Source organism: Artibeus jamaicensis, unplaced genomic scaffold (assembly GCF_021234435.1).
Source record: "Artibeus jamaicensis isolate MK-2021 breed Jamaican fruit bat unplaced genomic scaffold, CSHL_Jam_final contig_65, whole genome shotgun sequence".
Lineage (NCBI taxonomy): Eukaryota > Metazoa > Chordata > Mammalia > Chiroptera > Phyllostomidae > Artibeus > Artibeus jamaicensis.
In genome coordinates, this window is record NW_026521913.1 from 3,386,881 (window position 1) to 3,402,667 (window position 15,787).

The following is a 15,787-nucleotide window of genomic DNA, read 5'->3' on the forward strand; positions in this document are numbered from 1 at the left end:
TTCCTGGTACACGCCTTTATTAGTTCTTTCAACCAGGTTCTTTGGAAATTTCTTTTAGTTTTTGTATGAAATTGTCTTTTTTTTTTTTTTAGTAAAGAAAAATGTAGGGTTTAACACACCTTTTAAATTTGTTTAAAAATATTTTTAAGATTTAAAAGTATTTAAACTTTATAATTCCTAGTAAGAAAACATTGTCTGAAAGAATACCATAATGGCAAACCACTGCAAAATGTTACAGCTGCATTTGAGGCAGAGGAGGAGGGATTTTCTTCAATACACCCCACCTTTTTTCATGAGAAGGTCAAAGGTACACTGGTTTGTATTATTGTGACATCCAATGGTGATCCAAATTGCTTTTCCTTCAGCAAGGACTTTATCTCTCAGAAGGGCATTATGCTTGAACTCCAGATTTAGCTGACAATTTACTGATTAGATTCATAACCTTTGGGTTGCTCTGATTTTTTGACATTTCCTGGCTTCTGAGCCATATCCTGGAAGGTTACCATAACTTGTAGATCCTTCATGGCTGTTGCAACCTCTGGATCACTGAGAATTTCATTGATACTAAGCATTCTTGCCCTTCCAGGCATACCTCCTCCCATTCTGGGCATTCCTCCAGGAAAATTACCAGGCATCCCCCAGAAAAGCCACCTGGAAGAGAGACATACTGAGCTCCTGATTGTCATCTGGCTTCTTCCTCACTCTGGGCTCTCTCATGTTCTTCCTGAGCCTTTTTAAACCTTTATATTCTTTCTTTAATCTGTCATTCTTCATGTTTCTGCTCATACTTTCCCTGATGTTCTGCAATTTTCTGGGCCCTCAGTTGAACTTCTTTCAGCATTGCACCAGCATCTTCCTCATACTCCAATTTACATGCAAGAACAAGATCATGGGCTGCTTCCCAATGGCCCAGAAGTCTGTGTGCTTTCCCTCACCATTTATTAGGCTGAGCTGAATCAGGATTTATTCCAATAGCTCTGTCACATCTCTGATGGCAGCGTTTGGCTTCTGTAATTTGATGAAGACATAGGTTCTCTTGGTATATAGAATGGACAAGTGAGGATTCAGCTTGATGGCATCTGTGAGCAAGTCAATGGCTTTCTGCACTTCACCATCATTTAGGGCATTGATGGCAGCCACTTTTTTTTATCATTTGACTGATCCATCATCTCCTTGGTTATCTCTACATTTCCATCTCCCATTTCTTAAGGGCCATCAGTATCTGCTTCAGTCACACGCTCATTGTCAATTTCTAGATCACTTTCCTCAAGATGGTTAGTCTGTTTTTATGTCTTCCTCCACGTTCTTATTGTTTTTTCTTCCTTATTTTCTTCTGATTTGGTTTTATGAGTGGCAGGTGGTATTTTACCTCATGCCTCCACCTGCTCCTTCATGAAGTACATTTCCCTGTTATGCAGAATGCTTGGATCCTGCCTACACTTTGCAGGGCCCTTGGCCAGAAAGTGGTGGGAGGTGTCAGGTGTGGCTAAAGTTGCTAACCTGGTGTGACTGTGTGGAAGTGGTGGAATTGTGTTTCCTTCACCTTTATTTTTTTAAATGATTGTTTAGTTAGGTATAGAATTCTAGGTTAATGGTTATTTTTTCTTCTGTGTTTTAAAAATACTATTGTGATGCCAGGAAACTATATCCCATAGGCCAAATTCAGCTCATTGTCTGTTTTTGTAACATCAAACTTCAGTGTCCATAAGTAAAATTTTATTGGAATACAGTCATACTTGTGCTCATATTATCTCTGGTTGTTAATTTGTTATAGTTGCAGAGTTGAGTAGTTGCACAAAGAACATGTGGCTCAAAAAGCCTAAAATATTTATCATCTGGCCCTTCACCGAAGTATGCCATCCTCTGTACTACCAACTTCTATTGTTGCTGTTGAGAGTATATTGAGAAATATACTCTCTTAGTGTAATTATTATTCTTTCAAAGACAGTCTGTCTTTTATCTGGTTACTTTCAGATTTTCTCTTTATCTTTGGAGTTTTGTAGTTGTAATACTATATATTTAGGATTTGTTTTTATTTTCCTGCTCAGAACTGAAGATTAATGTCTTTCACCTATTCTAAAAAAATCATTAGCTATTACTTCAGCCTTTTATTATTATTTTTGAAATCATTATGATGAACATTTTTTATTTTGCCTTAATAATTTAATTGCATTTTATTTTCCTATTTCTATGTGGTTATTTGCATATATGCTTCCTTTATAAATGTCTTCCAGTTCATTAATTCTCTTCAATCTTGTCTGTTTTAACCCATCTAATTAGTTTAAATTTTAATGACCATATTTTCCATTTTTTAAATTCCTTTGTTTTATAATTACCCTTTCTCATGCTTTTATTTTTCTTTCTATATTTCTAATAATTGCAAAGGTACTTGTTTTATAGTCACATTCAGAGTCTTATCTGAAGATTGTGGGGATTTCAATACTACACAGGTAGTGTTGATTGGGATGCCACACCCACTTTGGTCTGGAATTTGAAGTCCTCACAAGTATTTTTGTTTTGTTTTGTTTTCTACCTAGAGCTATGGGCAAAGAAAACTTCCTGCCATTTTTTTGGGTTAGTGGGTTTAATTTTTCTAGTCCCATCATTCACTTAAAAGTCACTACTTCAAAGTCCAATTTGTATGTATGGTTTTAGTTTCAATTCTCTGTTTTCAATGAGGCCCATACTATCATCATGGAATGTTAAAACTCCCATAGAGTATGATCAGATGTGATCACTTCCTGAGCCATTATATGTAAAGTCATTGCTATCTGGGTGAAGGATGCTGCTTGCTTGTTTTCTTCCTTTTTTTTGTTCTCTTTTGTCTGAGTTCAGCTCCGTAATTATACTTTCATATTTTATTTTATTCAGAATTTTTACCTATTCTTAGCATTAGTTTATTATATAATATTTACAAATAGGCTGTCTCTTTTTTATTTTGATTTTAGTTAAAGCCAAACCCAGAAATGGCATAATGTATGGCTATCTTGAATTGGAGTCTAGATATTATTAAAGTCTGTTTCTACTGAAAGGAAAGTAAAGGATATTTACAAATGTGAAAATTTATTGTCTGTATTTGTGCCATGTCATTAGGAAGTATGTAGTTTCACATTCACAGGGGATATGGAAAACATAATAGGGTATTTAATTGCTCAGATGATAGCCCCCCAGGTTCTGACTGTCTCCTTTGAAACAATACTGTCATTTTATTGCTTATTAATGCTTTCACAAGTTTGGGAGTGAGAAAGGCTTTAGGTGAGACACCCTTCAATGATTGTCTCACTGATGGGCTATTGTGCCCATCCAGCATGTAGGGTATGTGGCTGGTTTCCTCAAATAGAAAAGATTGTCTGAAATTATACAAACCCAGGAAAGAGGGAACTTGGATTGAGATCAATGGTTTCAAAACAGGATTTCAGATAAAAAGTTCTGATTGTGGATAATGTTGATAATTGGGTAGCAGTGTGAATGTATTTAATGCCGCTCGCTGAACAGTACACTTAAAAATGGTTAAAATGGGAACTTTTATGTTGTGTGTATTTTACCACAATAAAAAAGACCAGATTTGAGCCTTATTTATAAAGCTTTCTCTCTTTTTTTTTTTGCAATGAGAACATATTGTACATTGAGAAGGTATAATGAAGAATGGATTATAATGCACTGCTGTGTAATTAAAAATAATTTAAAAAATTAAATGCTTAGAAAGATTGACGTTAGAGTTATAATATGAAATCAACTCCTTGTAGCTGGGCTATGTTAAAGCCTTCTTAGAAAGTAAATGCTAGCAGGTCATCAAAACTTGGCTGCAACTTGATTAAAGTTGTGATCGTTTATCTAGGAAAGAAAGTGTCTATTGCAGAGGGGATTGATTGACCCTGTGATCATCAACAATGTAGAGAAATCCAGAAAAACTGTGAAGGTATCACTACAAAATGCCCATCTCTGATTTTCTTGGCTTGGCATCTCTACAGTGGATGAGGGCCCCTCAGGCTTCAGGTTTGGTGAGTGACTTCTTGGGGTTCACTGTTTGAATCCTGAGAATGTCATGCTCAATAATATTAATGATTGCTGATGTGTACTAAGCTCTTAACTATGTCGCACACTCCCGTCCATGTTTTGTACATAATAACTTACTTATATAACTCTTTGAGGTATGTGTGCTACCTCTAATTTACAGATGAGGAAACCAAGAAACTGGGAGTTAGGTGATTTGCTCAAGGTCACAGTTAGTAAGGGATAAAAGCTGTTTCTCTTCCATGGTACTCTGATTCCACATATTGTGCTCTTGACCATGAACCCATGTAAGCCACCTTCTGATAGCCAGGCTTTCCATGTAGTTGGTCTACAAAGAGAATACATGGGTGGCTCTGCCACAGCAGGAATAGGAGCTAAACCAGCTTAAAGAAATGTGTATTTAATCGGCGGAGTGTGAAAAAAAATTGAGCCAATATTTCAAATTTTGGAGATGTTATATAAATAGCAAGCTTTTCTTTTGCAAAATGTGAAGACCTGCCATTCTGAGCCTGCCATTTCCACAAGGCAACATTTGGCTGGAGGAAGACTAGCCTGAGGTCCCTATTTCACTGCAGTTATCCTGACGCCCAGGTTGCAAGATAGTGGCCACATAGCACATGGCAGGTGAAGAAATGGTCCCCTTCCATCCTGTTGAGGTGAAGAAATACGATTTGTACTTAGCCCATGTGACATATTTGATAACTGTCTGAGCTACAGAAACATCTGGACTTCCTCACTGTTGATTTTTCTCTTTGTAAATGATAAATTGGCATTTTGCACCTGTTCTTTCATTTTCTATGAACTTGGACAATGTAGGTCCATTTCTGAGATGGATTTGCTTTGGGCGTGCTGGTGAAACCCCTTTGTAGCCTGCAAAGTTGAAGCTGGTGTGAGTTCACCAAGACAAAGTCCACTGGATGAGATGTCTGGCTGCCATTTGCCACCTTCGAAAGTCCCCCTGCATTTTTCTGCACCTCACACCTTTAACATCTATATGTTTATGGTTAAGAGCAATTGAGCTTAAGTTAATCTGAACACCAGTGGACTGTGAAGATGGAGGACTTTTTACCACAGAGCCACCCTGCAGGTCACTTGAACAGGTGGGAGTGGCAGGGGTCTGGGCCGGAAGGCGATGCCCAAGGTTCTGAACAAATGTATGTCCTGAGGCAAGTCATTTTACTTTTTTTTTTTAATATTAAATTTTATTTAGTTACTTTTCAAGTACATTTTTTTTTTATCTATTTCTCCCATCCCATCCCACCCCCCGCCCGGTCTCCCCCCTCCCTCCCATTGCCCCCCCCCAGTCCTCATCTCTGTGTCTTTCATACTTGTTCCTCAAAATCCCTCCCCCTTTTTCCATTTTACTTTTTGAGCTTCAGTTTCCTCATCTGACAAGGAAGCAGCTGAGTCCAGTGCTGTCTCATGCTCCAGTGGTGCTTGAGTTTTTTGTAACTTTCACAAAATGAAAGTTATGCAAGAATATATGTAAACAACAACAAGCCAAAAGATACATGGTTTTGAAAGAGAACTATACACACTGTATTATTCCATTTATATGGTGTTCAAAAATTGGCAAAGATCATTTATGAGATAGAAGTCAGAATAATAGTTACCTCTGGAGGTGCAAATTGGGGAAGAAAGCAGCCTTCCAGGATGCTGGAGATGTTCCAAATTGTTCTCGCAGTCAATACCATGATGAAATATTAATTTGCCTGTTTCTGAGCTTATTGGCTAGTATATAATAAAATGTTTTTCCCTAGGAAAAGGGAAAGGAGAAAAAGGAAGAGAGGGAGTAAGGAGGGTAAGGAACGACAGAGGGAAAGGGAGATTGAAATCATTTTGCGACCTATTGTTCCTGTTAAGAGCATTCTCCAAAGTGTCTTTCTGAAAATTAGGCACTCCACTGTTATTGTCATTAGCGATTTTCCTCAGAAAGGGCATGGGAAAGTCTTGGTTATACAAAGAAAGCAGGTACTTTCGTAAGGAACTTCTCAAAGACTTTAATGGACATGATGATCCATCAGGAATGCTATCTCAAGTAGCATTCCTACACTTATTTGACTAAAGAGTGTTTTGTCTCAGAATATCTCTCAGGACAGCTGCCCTTCAGAACTCCAGGAACTTTATTTGGGATATGGACAGCAGCTGTCAGTATTCCTCTGTAACTCTTAACCATATTCATTGGTGACTAATTAAATATAAGAGGATTCTGAATCAGTAAATAATTCCTTTCAATGTTTTTTAAGCATGTTGTTGGAATACTTTAAAGCAGCTTTGTTGGAAACAATAAGGGCGCAAAAATTTCTAGAAAGAAACATCACTCTCCAGGAGAGAAACATGTCACCTGGTTTGCTGTGACAGCCATCACAGCCTGCCCCCAAGGAAAAATGTGTCCCACCAGAAACCTAACCATGTTTATTCTGCCATATGGAAATTGAATTAATGATCGATTTTTAAAGTAATATAACTGGACTGGCTTTGTCATCTCAGATTAAGAGTGAGCTGTTTTCTCTCTTTTTGGAACAGGATAAAAAATGTCAATACTCACTTCTCCAAGAGGAAAGATAGAAGTTGTTTATTGCCGAAGAACAGAGTCACAGGATATTTATTGTATCCAAAATCTCATTAGAAAATTTACCCAGAAGCTGTTTGGGAGGCTTAATGTCATCTACCTTCTGTAAGTACATAGCTAAGTAAGCTTAACTGTGTTTTATCAGTTTTATTACACATCGGGATGGAAATCCACTCCCTCACTCCTTTGTCCCTGTGGAGCTTATGGAGAACAAAAGGATGGCAAGAAAATCTGGCTTATGGAGAAATGGGCAGCAAGAAAATCTGCCCTACTGAGCAGGAGATCTTTGGGAACAGCCATTCTTTCAGTTCCGTAACAATACACAAGTTGGAAGGGTTTCTCAGGGGTTTTGGATTCAGGCACACTGGGGTTCAAATCTTGACTGCTGGATCCACTAGTAGAGTCACTTGGGGCAAATTAATAATGTTAGCTACCAGTTTTAAGAATTCATTTTCTATCAGGCTCTGCTTTGCCAACATCATCTTATTTAATACTCCGAGGTAGCCATTATCATGTTTATCTTAAAGATGAGAAAATGGAGGCTTATCAAGGTCAAGGAGTTAGTAAGTGACAAAGCCTAGATATGCACTTATCCACTGCTGTTAAAATACTCTTCTAAATTTCAAAATATGCATAAATCTTTTTCTATTTGACCATTTTTTATTTTTTCCATTAACATTTATCCCCCTTAAACCCCCTCCCCCCTGCAATTACCCCACTGTTGTCCATGTCCGTGAGTCCTTTTTTTCCTATTTGCTCAATCTCTCCATTACTAACCACCCCCATAGCTGTTAGCCTGCTCTCTGAGTCTGTCTCTCTTTTGCTTGTTAGGTCAGTTTGTTAGCTAGACTCCACATATGAGTGAGATTATATATTATTTGTCTTTCTCTGACTTGCCCGTTTCACTTAGCATAATGTTCTTCGGGTACATCCACACTTGCAAAAGATAAAATTTTCTTGCTTTTTTATGGCTGGGTAATATTCTATTTATATATATGTATATGTATATATATATAATAATTACGTTATCCACTTATATACCCAAGGACACTTCAGCTGCTTCCATAACTTGGCAATTGTAAATAATGCTGCAATGAACGTAGGGGTGCTTAAGTTCTTTCGAGTTAGTGCTTTAGGTTCCTTCAGATATATTTCCAGAAGTGGGACAGCTGAGTAGAAAGGCAGATCCATTTTAAATTTTTTGAGATATCTCCATACTGCTCTCCACAGTGGTTACACAAGTCTGTATTCCCCAAACAGTGCAGAAGTGTTCCCCTTTCTCCATATCCTGGCCAGCACTTGTTTGTTGATTTATTGATGATAGCCATTCTGACAGGTGTGAGATGATACCACATTATTTTTTTAATTTGAATTTCTCTGATGATTAGCCATGGACATCTTTTCATATATCTATTGGGCATATGTGTGCTCTCCTTGGAGAAGTGTCTATTCAGCTCCTTAGCCCATTTTTTAATTGATCTGTTTGTTTGTTTATTTATTTTTATTTTTTTGTTTAATTCTTGTTCAAGCACACTTTTCTTTTACTCCCATCCCAGCCCACTCCCCCAGTGCTCCCCACCTCCCTCCCATTTGAACCCCGTTAGTTGTTGTCCATATGTCCTCTATAATAGTTGCTGAAAATATTTCCCCCTTTCCCCTGAAATTCCCTCCCCTCTCTCCTTTGGTCACTATCTGCCTATTCTCTATTTCAGTGTCTGGTTGTATTTTGCTTCCTTGTTTGTTTTGTTGTTTAGGTTCTTGTTAAAGGTGACATCATATGGTATTTGTCTTACAATGCCTGGCTTATTTCATTCAGCATAATGCTTTCCAGTTCCATCCATGCTGTTGCAAAGGGTAGGAGCTCCTTTCTTTCTGCTGTATAGAATTCCACTGTGTAAATGTACCATAGCTTTTGGATCCATTCATTTACTGATGGGCACCTAGGTTGCTTCCAAGTCTTGGCTATTGTAAATTGTGCTGCTATGAACATTGGAGTGCATAGGTTCTTTTGGATTAGTGTTTTAGGGTTCTTAGGATATAATCCTAGCAGTGGAATTGCTGGGTCAAAAGGCAGATCCATTTTTAGTTTTCTGAGAAAATTCCATACTGTTTTCCACAGTGGTTGTACCAGTCTGCAATCCCACCAACAATGGATTAGGGTCCCCTCTTCTCCACAACCTCTCCAACACTTGTTGTTTGTTGTTTTGTTTATGATGGCCATTCCGATCGGTGTGAAGTGGTATCTCATTGTGGTTTTAATTTGCATCTTTCTGATAGCTAGCAATACTGAGCATCTTTTCATGTGTCTCTGTATCTTCTGTATATCCTCCTTAGAGAAATGTCTGTTCAAGTCCTTTGCCCACTTTTTAATTGGGTTGCTTTTCTTCCTAGAGTGGAGTCGTGTAAGTTCTTTGTATATTTTGGAGATTAAACCCTTGCCTGAGGTATCATTGGCAAATATGTTTTCCCATACAGTTGGTTCTCTTTTTATTTTAATACTGTTTTCTTCAGCGGTGCAAAAGCTTTTAATTTTGATGAGTTCTCATTTGTTTATTCTTTCCTTTGTGTCCCTTGCTCTAGGGGACATATCAGTAAAAATGTTGCTTCGTGAAATACTTGACATTTTCTTGCCGATGTTCTCCTCTAGGACTTTAATGGTGTCAAGGCTTATATTTAAGTCTTTTATCCACCTTGAATTTATCTTGGTGTATGGTGTAAGTTGGTGTTTGAGTTTCATTTTTTTTTACACGTGGCTGTGAAGTTCTCCTAACACCATTTGTTGAAGAGGCTATCTTTACTCCATTTTATGTTGATGCCCCCTTTGTCAAATATTAATTGACTGTAGAGACTTGGGTTATTTCTGGGCTCTCTGTTCTGTTCCATTGGTCTATGTGCCTGTATTTATGCCAGTACCAGGCTGTTTTGATTACAGTGGCCTTGTAATACAGTTTGGTATCAGGTATTGTGATCCCTCATATTTTGCCCTTCTTTCTCAAAATTGCAGTTGCTATTCGGGGTCATTTATGGTTTCATTTAAATTTTTGAAGTGTTTGTTCTATGTCTGCGAAGTATGGCATTGGTAATTTAATAGGTATTGCATTGAATCTGTAAATTTCTTTGGGTAGTATGGACATTTTGATGATATTAATTCTGCCAATCCATGAACATGGTATATGTGTCCATTTGTTTAGGGATGGGGAATAACCCTGTATTCCTTGATTTCTTTCTTCAGTGCTGTGTAGTTTTCTGCATACAGGTCTTTTACCCCCTTGGTTAGGTTTATTCCTAGGTTTTGTTTTTTTTTTTTAGCTATTTTGAATGGTATTTTTTTTCTTGATTTCTGCTTCTGCTGTTTCACTGTTAGTATACACAAATGCCTTTGATTTCTGGATATTGACTTTGTATCCTACTGTTTTGCCAAATTCATTTATTAGGTCAAGTAGTTTCTGGGTAGAGTCTGTAAGATTTTCCATGTACAATGTCATGTCATATGCAAACAGTGACAGTTTTGTTCCCTCCTTTTTGATTTGGGTGCCTGTTATTTCCTTTCCTTGTCTGATTGTTGTGGCTAAAACTTCCAATAGTATATTGAATAGAAGTGGTGAAAGTGGACATCCTTGTCTTGTTCCTGATCTTAGTGGAAAAGATTTTAGTTTTTGCCCATTGAGTATGATATTGGCTATAGGTTTCTCATATATGGCCTTTATTATATTGAGGAAAGCTCCCTCTATTCCCACTTTGCTGAGTGTTTTTATCATGAATTGGTGTTGTACCTTATCATAAGCTTTTTCCTTATCTATTGATATGATATGTGATTTTCATCTTTGCTTTTGTTTATGCGGTGTGTTACATTTACTGATTTGCGAATATTAAACTGTCCTTGCACCCCTGGGATGAATCCCACTTGGTCATGGTGTATGATCTTTTTGATGTATTGTTGGATGTGATTTGCCAATATTTTGTTGAGGATTTTAGCATCTATGTTCATCAGTGATATTGGCCTCAAGTTTTCTTTCTTCATTGTATCTTTATCTGGTTTTGGGATTAGGATGATGCTGGCTTCATAAAAAGAATTTGGGAGTCTTCCATCATTTCGAACTTTTTGGAATAGTCTGTGAAGGCTAGGGGTTAGGTCTTCCTTAAATGCTTTGTAGAATTCTCCTGTGAAACCATCTGGTCCAGGGCTTTTGTGTGTCGGGAGATTTTTGATTACTGCTAAAATTTCATTTGCTGTTATTGGTCTGTTCAGGCTTCTACTTCTTCACTGAGTTTTGGAAGTTATGTTTTTCTAGAAATTTGTTCATTTCCCCTAAGTTTTCAAATTTCTTGGTGTATACTTCTTCATAATAATTTCTTACAATCCTTTGTATTTTTGTGGAATCAGTTGTAATCCCTCATCTTTCATTTCTGATTTTGTTTATGTGGGTTCTCTCTCTTCTTTTCTTGATGAGCCTGCTTAAACTCTTGTCTATTTTGTTTATCTTTTCAAAAAACCGCCTCCTAGATTCATTGATGCTTAGAATTGTCCTTTTAACCTCTATGTCATTTAATATCGTTCTGATCTTGGTTATTTTCTTCATTCTACTTGTTCTGGGCTGTCTTTGTTGTTGTTCCTCGTGTTCTTATAGGTGTAGGATGAGGTTTTTTGTTTGAAATGTTTCTGTCTTTTTTAGTAGGCCTGTATTGCTATGAACTCCCCTTTCAGGATTGCCTTCTCTGTGTCCCATAAGTTTTGCATTGTCATGAGTTCATTTTCATTTGTTTCCAGAAACTTTTTTATTTCTTCCCTGATTTCATGCTTGACCCATTCATTGTTTAATAGCATGCTATTCAATCTCCATGATTTTGAGTGTTTTGGGTTCTTTCCCTTGGGGCTGGTTTCCAGTTTCAGTCCCCTGTGGTTAGAGAAAATGCTTGAGATGATTTAAATTTTTTGAAATTTGTTGAGGTTTATTTTGTGTCCTATCATATGGTCTCGTCTATCTTTGACAGTGTTCCATGTGCATTTGAAAAGAATGTGCATTTTGCTTCTTTGGGATGAAAGACTCTATATACATCAGTTAAGTCCATTTAATCTAGGGTGTTGTTTAATGCCACAATATCTTTGTTGATATTCTGTTTAGAGGATCTGTCCATTTTTGACAGTGGGGTGTTAAAATCTCCTAGTATAATTGTGTTGCTGTCAATATTTTTCTTGAAGTCCTTTAAGATTTTCTTTTATATTTGGGTGCTCCTGTGTTGGGTGTATATATATTTACAATGTTTATGTCTTCATGGACTCTTCCCTTGAGTATTATAAAGTGACCTTCTGGGTCTCTTTTTATGGCCCTTTTTTTGAAGTCTGTTTTGCCTGATGTGAGTATTACTACCCTGGCTTTTTTTTTTCTGGCCATTTTTCTTGGAAAATTTGTTTCTAGCCCTTCACTTTTAGTCTGTGATGGTCTTTTGTCCTGAGGTGGGTCTCTTGTAGACAGCATATGTGTGGCTCATGCTTTCTTATCCATTGGGCTACTTTATATGTTTTGATTGGAGCATTTAATCCATTTACATTGAAGGTTATTATTGATAGGTACTTATTCATTGTCATTTTTATACCAGTGTTCCTCTCTGTCTCTCTCTTTTCTTTCATTTCCTTAAAGCAGTTCTTTTAGCATCTCTTGCAGAGTTGGTTTGGTGGAGGCCTATTCTTTTAGACTTCTGTTGTCTTGGAAGCTCTTTATTTGGCCTTCTATCTTGATTGAGAGCCTTGCTGGGTAAAGTAGCCTTGGTTGCAGGCCTCTGGTTGTCATTACTTGGAATATTTGTTACCATTCTCTTCTTGCTTGGAGAGTTTCCACTGAGAAGTCAGCAGCTAACCTTATTGGGGCTCCCTTGTATGTTACTTCCTGTTTCTCCCTTGCTGCCTTTAAGATTCTCTCTTTATCTTGGAATTTTGCCATTTTAATGATGACGCGCCTTAAGTGGGCCTCTTTGGGTTCCTCCTGATTGGGACTCTCTGTGATTCCTTGATTTGTGCGACTTTTTTTCTCATCCAATTAGGGAAGTTTTTCATCATTACTTTTTCAAATAAGTTTTTTATCCCTTGCTATTTTTCTTTTTCTTCTGTTATTCCTATTATTCAGATATTATTAGGTTTCATATTGTCTTGCATTTCTCTTAATCTCTCTTTATTCTTTCTGAGCCTCTTTTTCTTTTCTTGCTCTTTCTGGGAGTTTTTTTTTTTTTTTACTTTGTCCTCCAGCGTGCTGATCCAGTCTTCTGGTTCATTGATTCTGCTTTTGATTCTTTCCACTGAGTTCTTCAGTTCATACATTTTATTCTTCATTTCCTCTTGGTCCTTGTTGATAGTTTCTATGTTCTTTTTCATGAGGATATAGTTTGCAGTGAGTTCATTGTAGTTCCTCTGTAGTTTCTGGTAGCTCATTTTGAATTTCCTGATAGCCAGTGCTTTGAATTCAATGTGTGATATTTGACTTGCTTCTATTTTATCTAGCAATCTTTCTGAGGCTTCCTCCTTTCCTTTCATTTGGGGATTGTTTCTTTGTCTTCCCATTGTTAGTGAGACTCATCTTGTTAGGTTTAGTTTCTTAAATTGATTTGTTCTGGCTTCCATGGTGTGAACTGCTGTAGTATAATACCTGTGAGATTCAGTGGTGTAGTCTCCTTGATCTACCCATCTCACTGATCTTGGGTTTTCCTTTACGTTAGTTTTTAGTTTGGGGGGGTTGGTTGTTGGGGTCTTTTTTTGTGGTTCCTTCCAACCAGCTGGTGAGCTGATGGTCCCTTTGTTCACCACCCATTTTAATTTGCTGTGCTGGTTAGGGCAGGTTCTGTTGAAGCTAGTTCTTCTGTGTGTACAGGGTTTTGAGGATTCTTTTTTGCTCTTGTTCAGTTGTTTGTACTAGGTAGTTTTTCTACTTTTTAGTTGTATTTTCAGATACATCTTAGATTGAGGTTTGTGTGGTTTCTACTCTCTCCTTCCCGTTCTTCTGTTGTTATCTGTTGGTAGTTCCTTTGTTCTTGGGTTTCCTCTTCCAGTGGGTATCCTAGTGTTCACTTCTTCTACCTACTTTTTTTTTTCTTTTGATCAATTAGAGGGCAAGACAAAATGGTTTATGACAGCAGGAGAGTATTGTATGATATTTACAGTATCAGCCAGTAGAGATAGGAGATGCTTTGGGTATGTATAGTGATAACCATAATCTTCAACCCAACTAGCCACTTTTTAGAAAGGATGGGAAGAATATAAGGCTCTTTGTGGGGAGGGAAGATTTGTGTGTTGGATCTAGAAAGCATTGTGGTTGTGGGAGGTCAGATTCTGAGGTAAGGTGAGAATAAAGGATGGTAAATAGATTAGTGTGAGAGAGAATAGAATTAACTACTACAGTATTATAGTTCAGGAAACAATGAAGTGGGCTAAGATCTGGGAGGGGTGTTGTGTATTATTTACAATAGTATGGAATAGCTATTATTTACAACAATATTAGAGCAACAGGCATGTGACAGACTCTATGAGATACCAAGAATAGGGAGTATTGGACCTTCAATAGTGTGTTGATAGAGCACAGGTGAAGTAAAGGACAGTATATTAGCAATAGACTATGAATGAGGGGACAGGGAAAAACCTGTCAAATAATACAATATATCCAGCCAAGGCAAAGAAGACTATACAGAAAGAGGAGGAATACAGAGATACTATTAAAATAAAAGATGTAAGGATAATGAAAAACTAATAATACAAATATGCAGTAACCTGTAGTTTCTCTGCTATAGCAAAGTGAAATTTGTCTCTCTGTCTCTACTGATGGGATGTCTCCTCTTTGGGTCCAACTCTGGTGTTTTTGCAGTTTCAAGTTTGTTTTCTCACTTGTGGGGGGAACAAAAAAATAGGTAGCAGAAGGGAAGAAAAAGTGATAAGTTTGGAAAGAAAGGAAGAAGAAATAAAACAAGAAAGAAGGAAAGACAGGAAAAAAGTATTGAAAGATAAAACAATAATACAGTTAAAAATTAAAAGATTACCTCAGAAAAACAAAACAAACAAAACAAACAAACAAAAAACAAACCACCTCTTATTGGTTTTCAGCTGGCCAAAATGGTTTTTCTGGTCTCACTGGCTGCAGCAGGGTGAAGGGTGATTGGTGTGGCCTTTCACCTTTTTTGGTATACTCAGCTGGCCTCACAAGCACTCTTTCCCAGGATCCAGACTGGCACATCTCCCCAGCACCTCACCAAGGGAATTCAGGTCCTTTTTTAGAGCACTCCCCCCCCCCCCGGGAGTCACCGGTTGGGGTGTGGGCGTGGGTTTGGCCAGGCTTCCCTTCCCCTGCAGGCTTGGGCATGAACCTTTCCCAGTGCTATGGGGTAATGCAAGGGTGACTTTCAATTCTCTCAAACCAGCGACCACAGACTCCACAGGTGATCAAGGTCCTTTCATTTGCTTCCTTGTGCCCATTCTTCTCTCTGACACTTCAAGCAAACAGGTCTCTCCTGGTATTTTTCAAACTGCTCCTGGCTGGGTAGGGAGGGAGCTGATGATCCTGCTCTCTCCCAAGGACCTTGCTGCCAGCCCTCAGCTCCCAAAGAGTCTGAGGCAGACCCAGCCCAGGCCTGGGCCCCTGGCGCCCAACCCGGAGGAGGCAGGAGCCTGTGGCAGCCTGTCTCGTCCTGCTGCCTCTGTGCTGGTCCCTCGAACCTTATTGACCTGTAGCCATCTTTTTACCGTCTGGTCTTTCAGTGTCATCTACAGTTTCTGGACTCCTATTTTCCTATATGCTGGGGCAGTGTTGGCTCTTTGCTGTGTTCCTCCGCAGATTGGCCAGGTTTTTCTCCCATGAGTGGAGGGAAGTGGAATCCTCTTTGTCCTACTTCGCTGCCATCTTCCCCATTCTTCTCATAGGTCTTTTTAAAAAACTTTTTTTCCTCCTTCTTTTGCTCTTTTGGATACCAGATATACCATAATATTTCCTCATTATTTTTATTGAAGAAGATAAGAGATAACTCAATATTTTGGATTTCATAAAGCTTCATATTAAATACAGTTGAAATGTTTAAACTAAGGTGGGCCTAACACATTAAAATATGTAGTTTCTGATCAGCTCACTAATGAGTGTAACATAATTTGGCATAATTTTGTTGGAGTGCAGTAGGGCAATATGGATAAAATATTTTTAAATCTGTATACCAGTGAAATAATTTCATTTT

At 37.9% G+C, this 15,787-nt stretch overlaps 1 protein-coding gene and 1 pseudogene across 1 annotated transcript in view; one reads left to right on the forward strand and one right to left on the reverse strand.

The window, feature by feature from the left end:
- The window catches only part of CFAP61 (cilia and flagella associated protein 61), a 430,478-nt gene that overhangs the window by 2,382 nt on the left and 412,309 nt on the right, over window positions 1–15,787 (forward strand). The window contains exon 2 of the mRNA XM_053670941.1: window positions 6,541–6,691. Coding sequence (XP_053526916.1) covers window positions 6,549–6,691 — 143 coding nt within the window. The 5' untranslated portion in view covers window positions 6,541–6,548. The remainder of the gene's footprint in view (window positions 1–6,540; window positions 6,692–15,787) is intronic.
- On the reverse strand, window positions 392–1,860 carry LOC119039969 (hsc70-interacting protein-like; annotated as a pseudogene).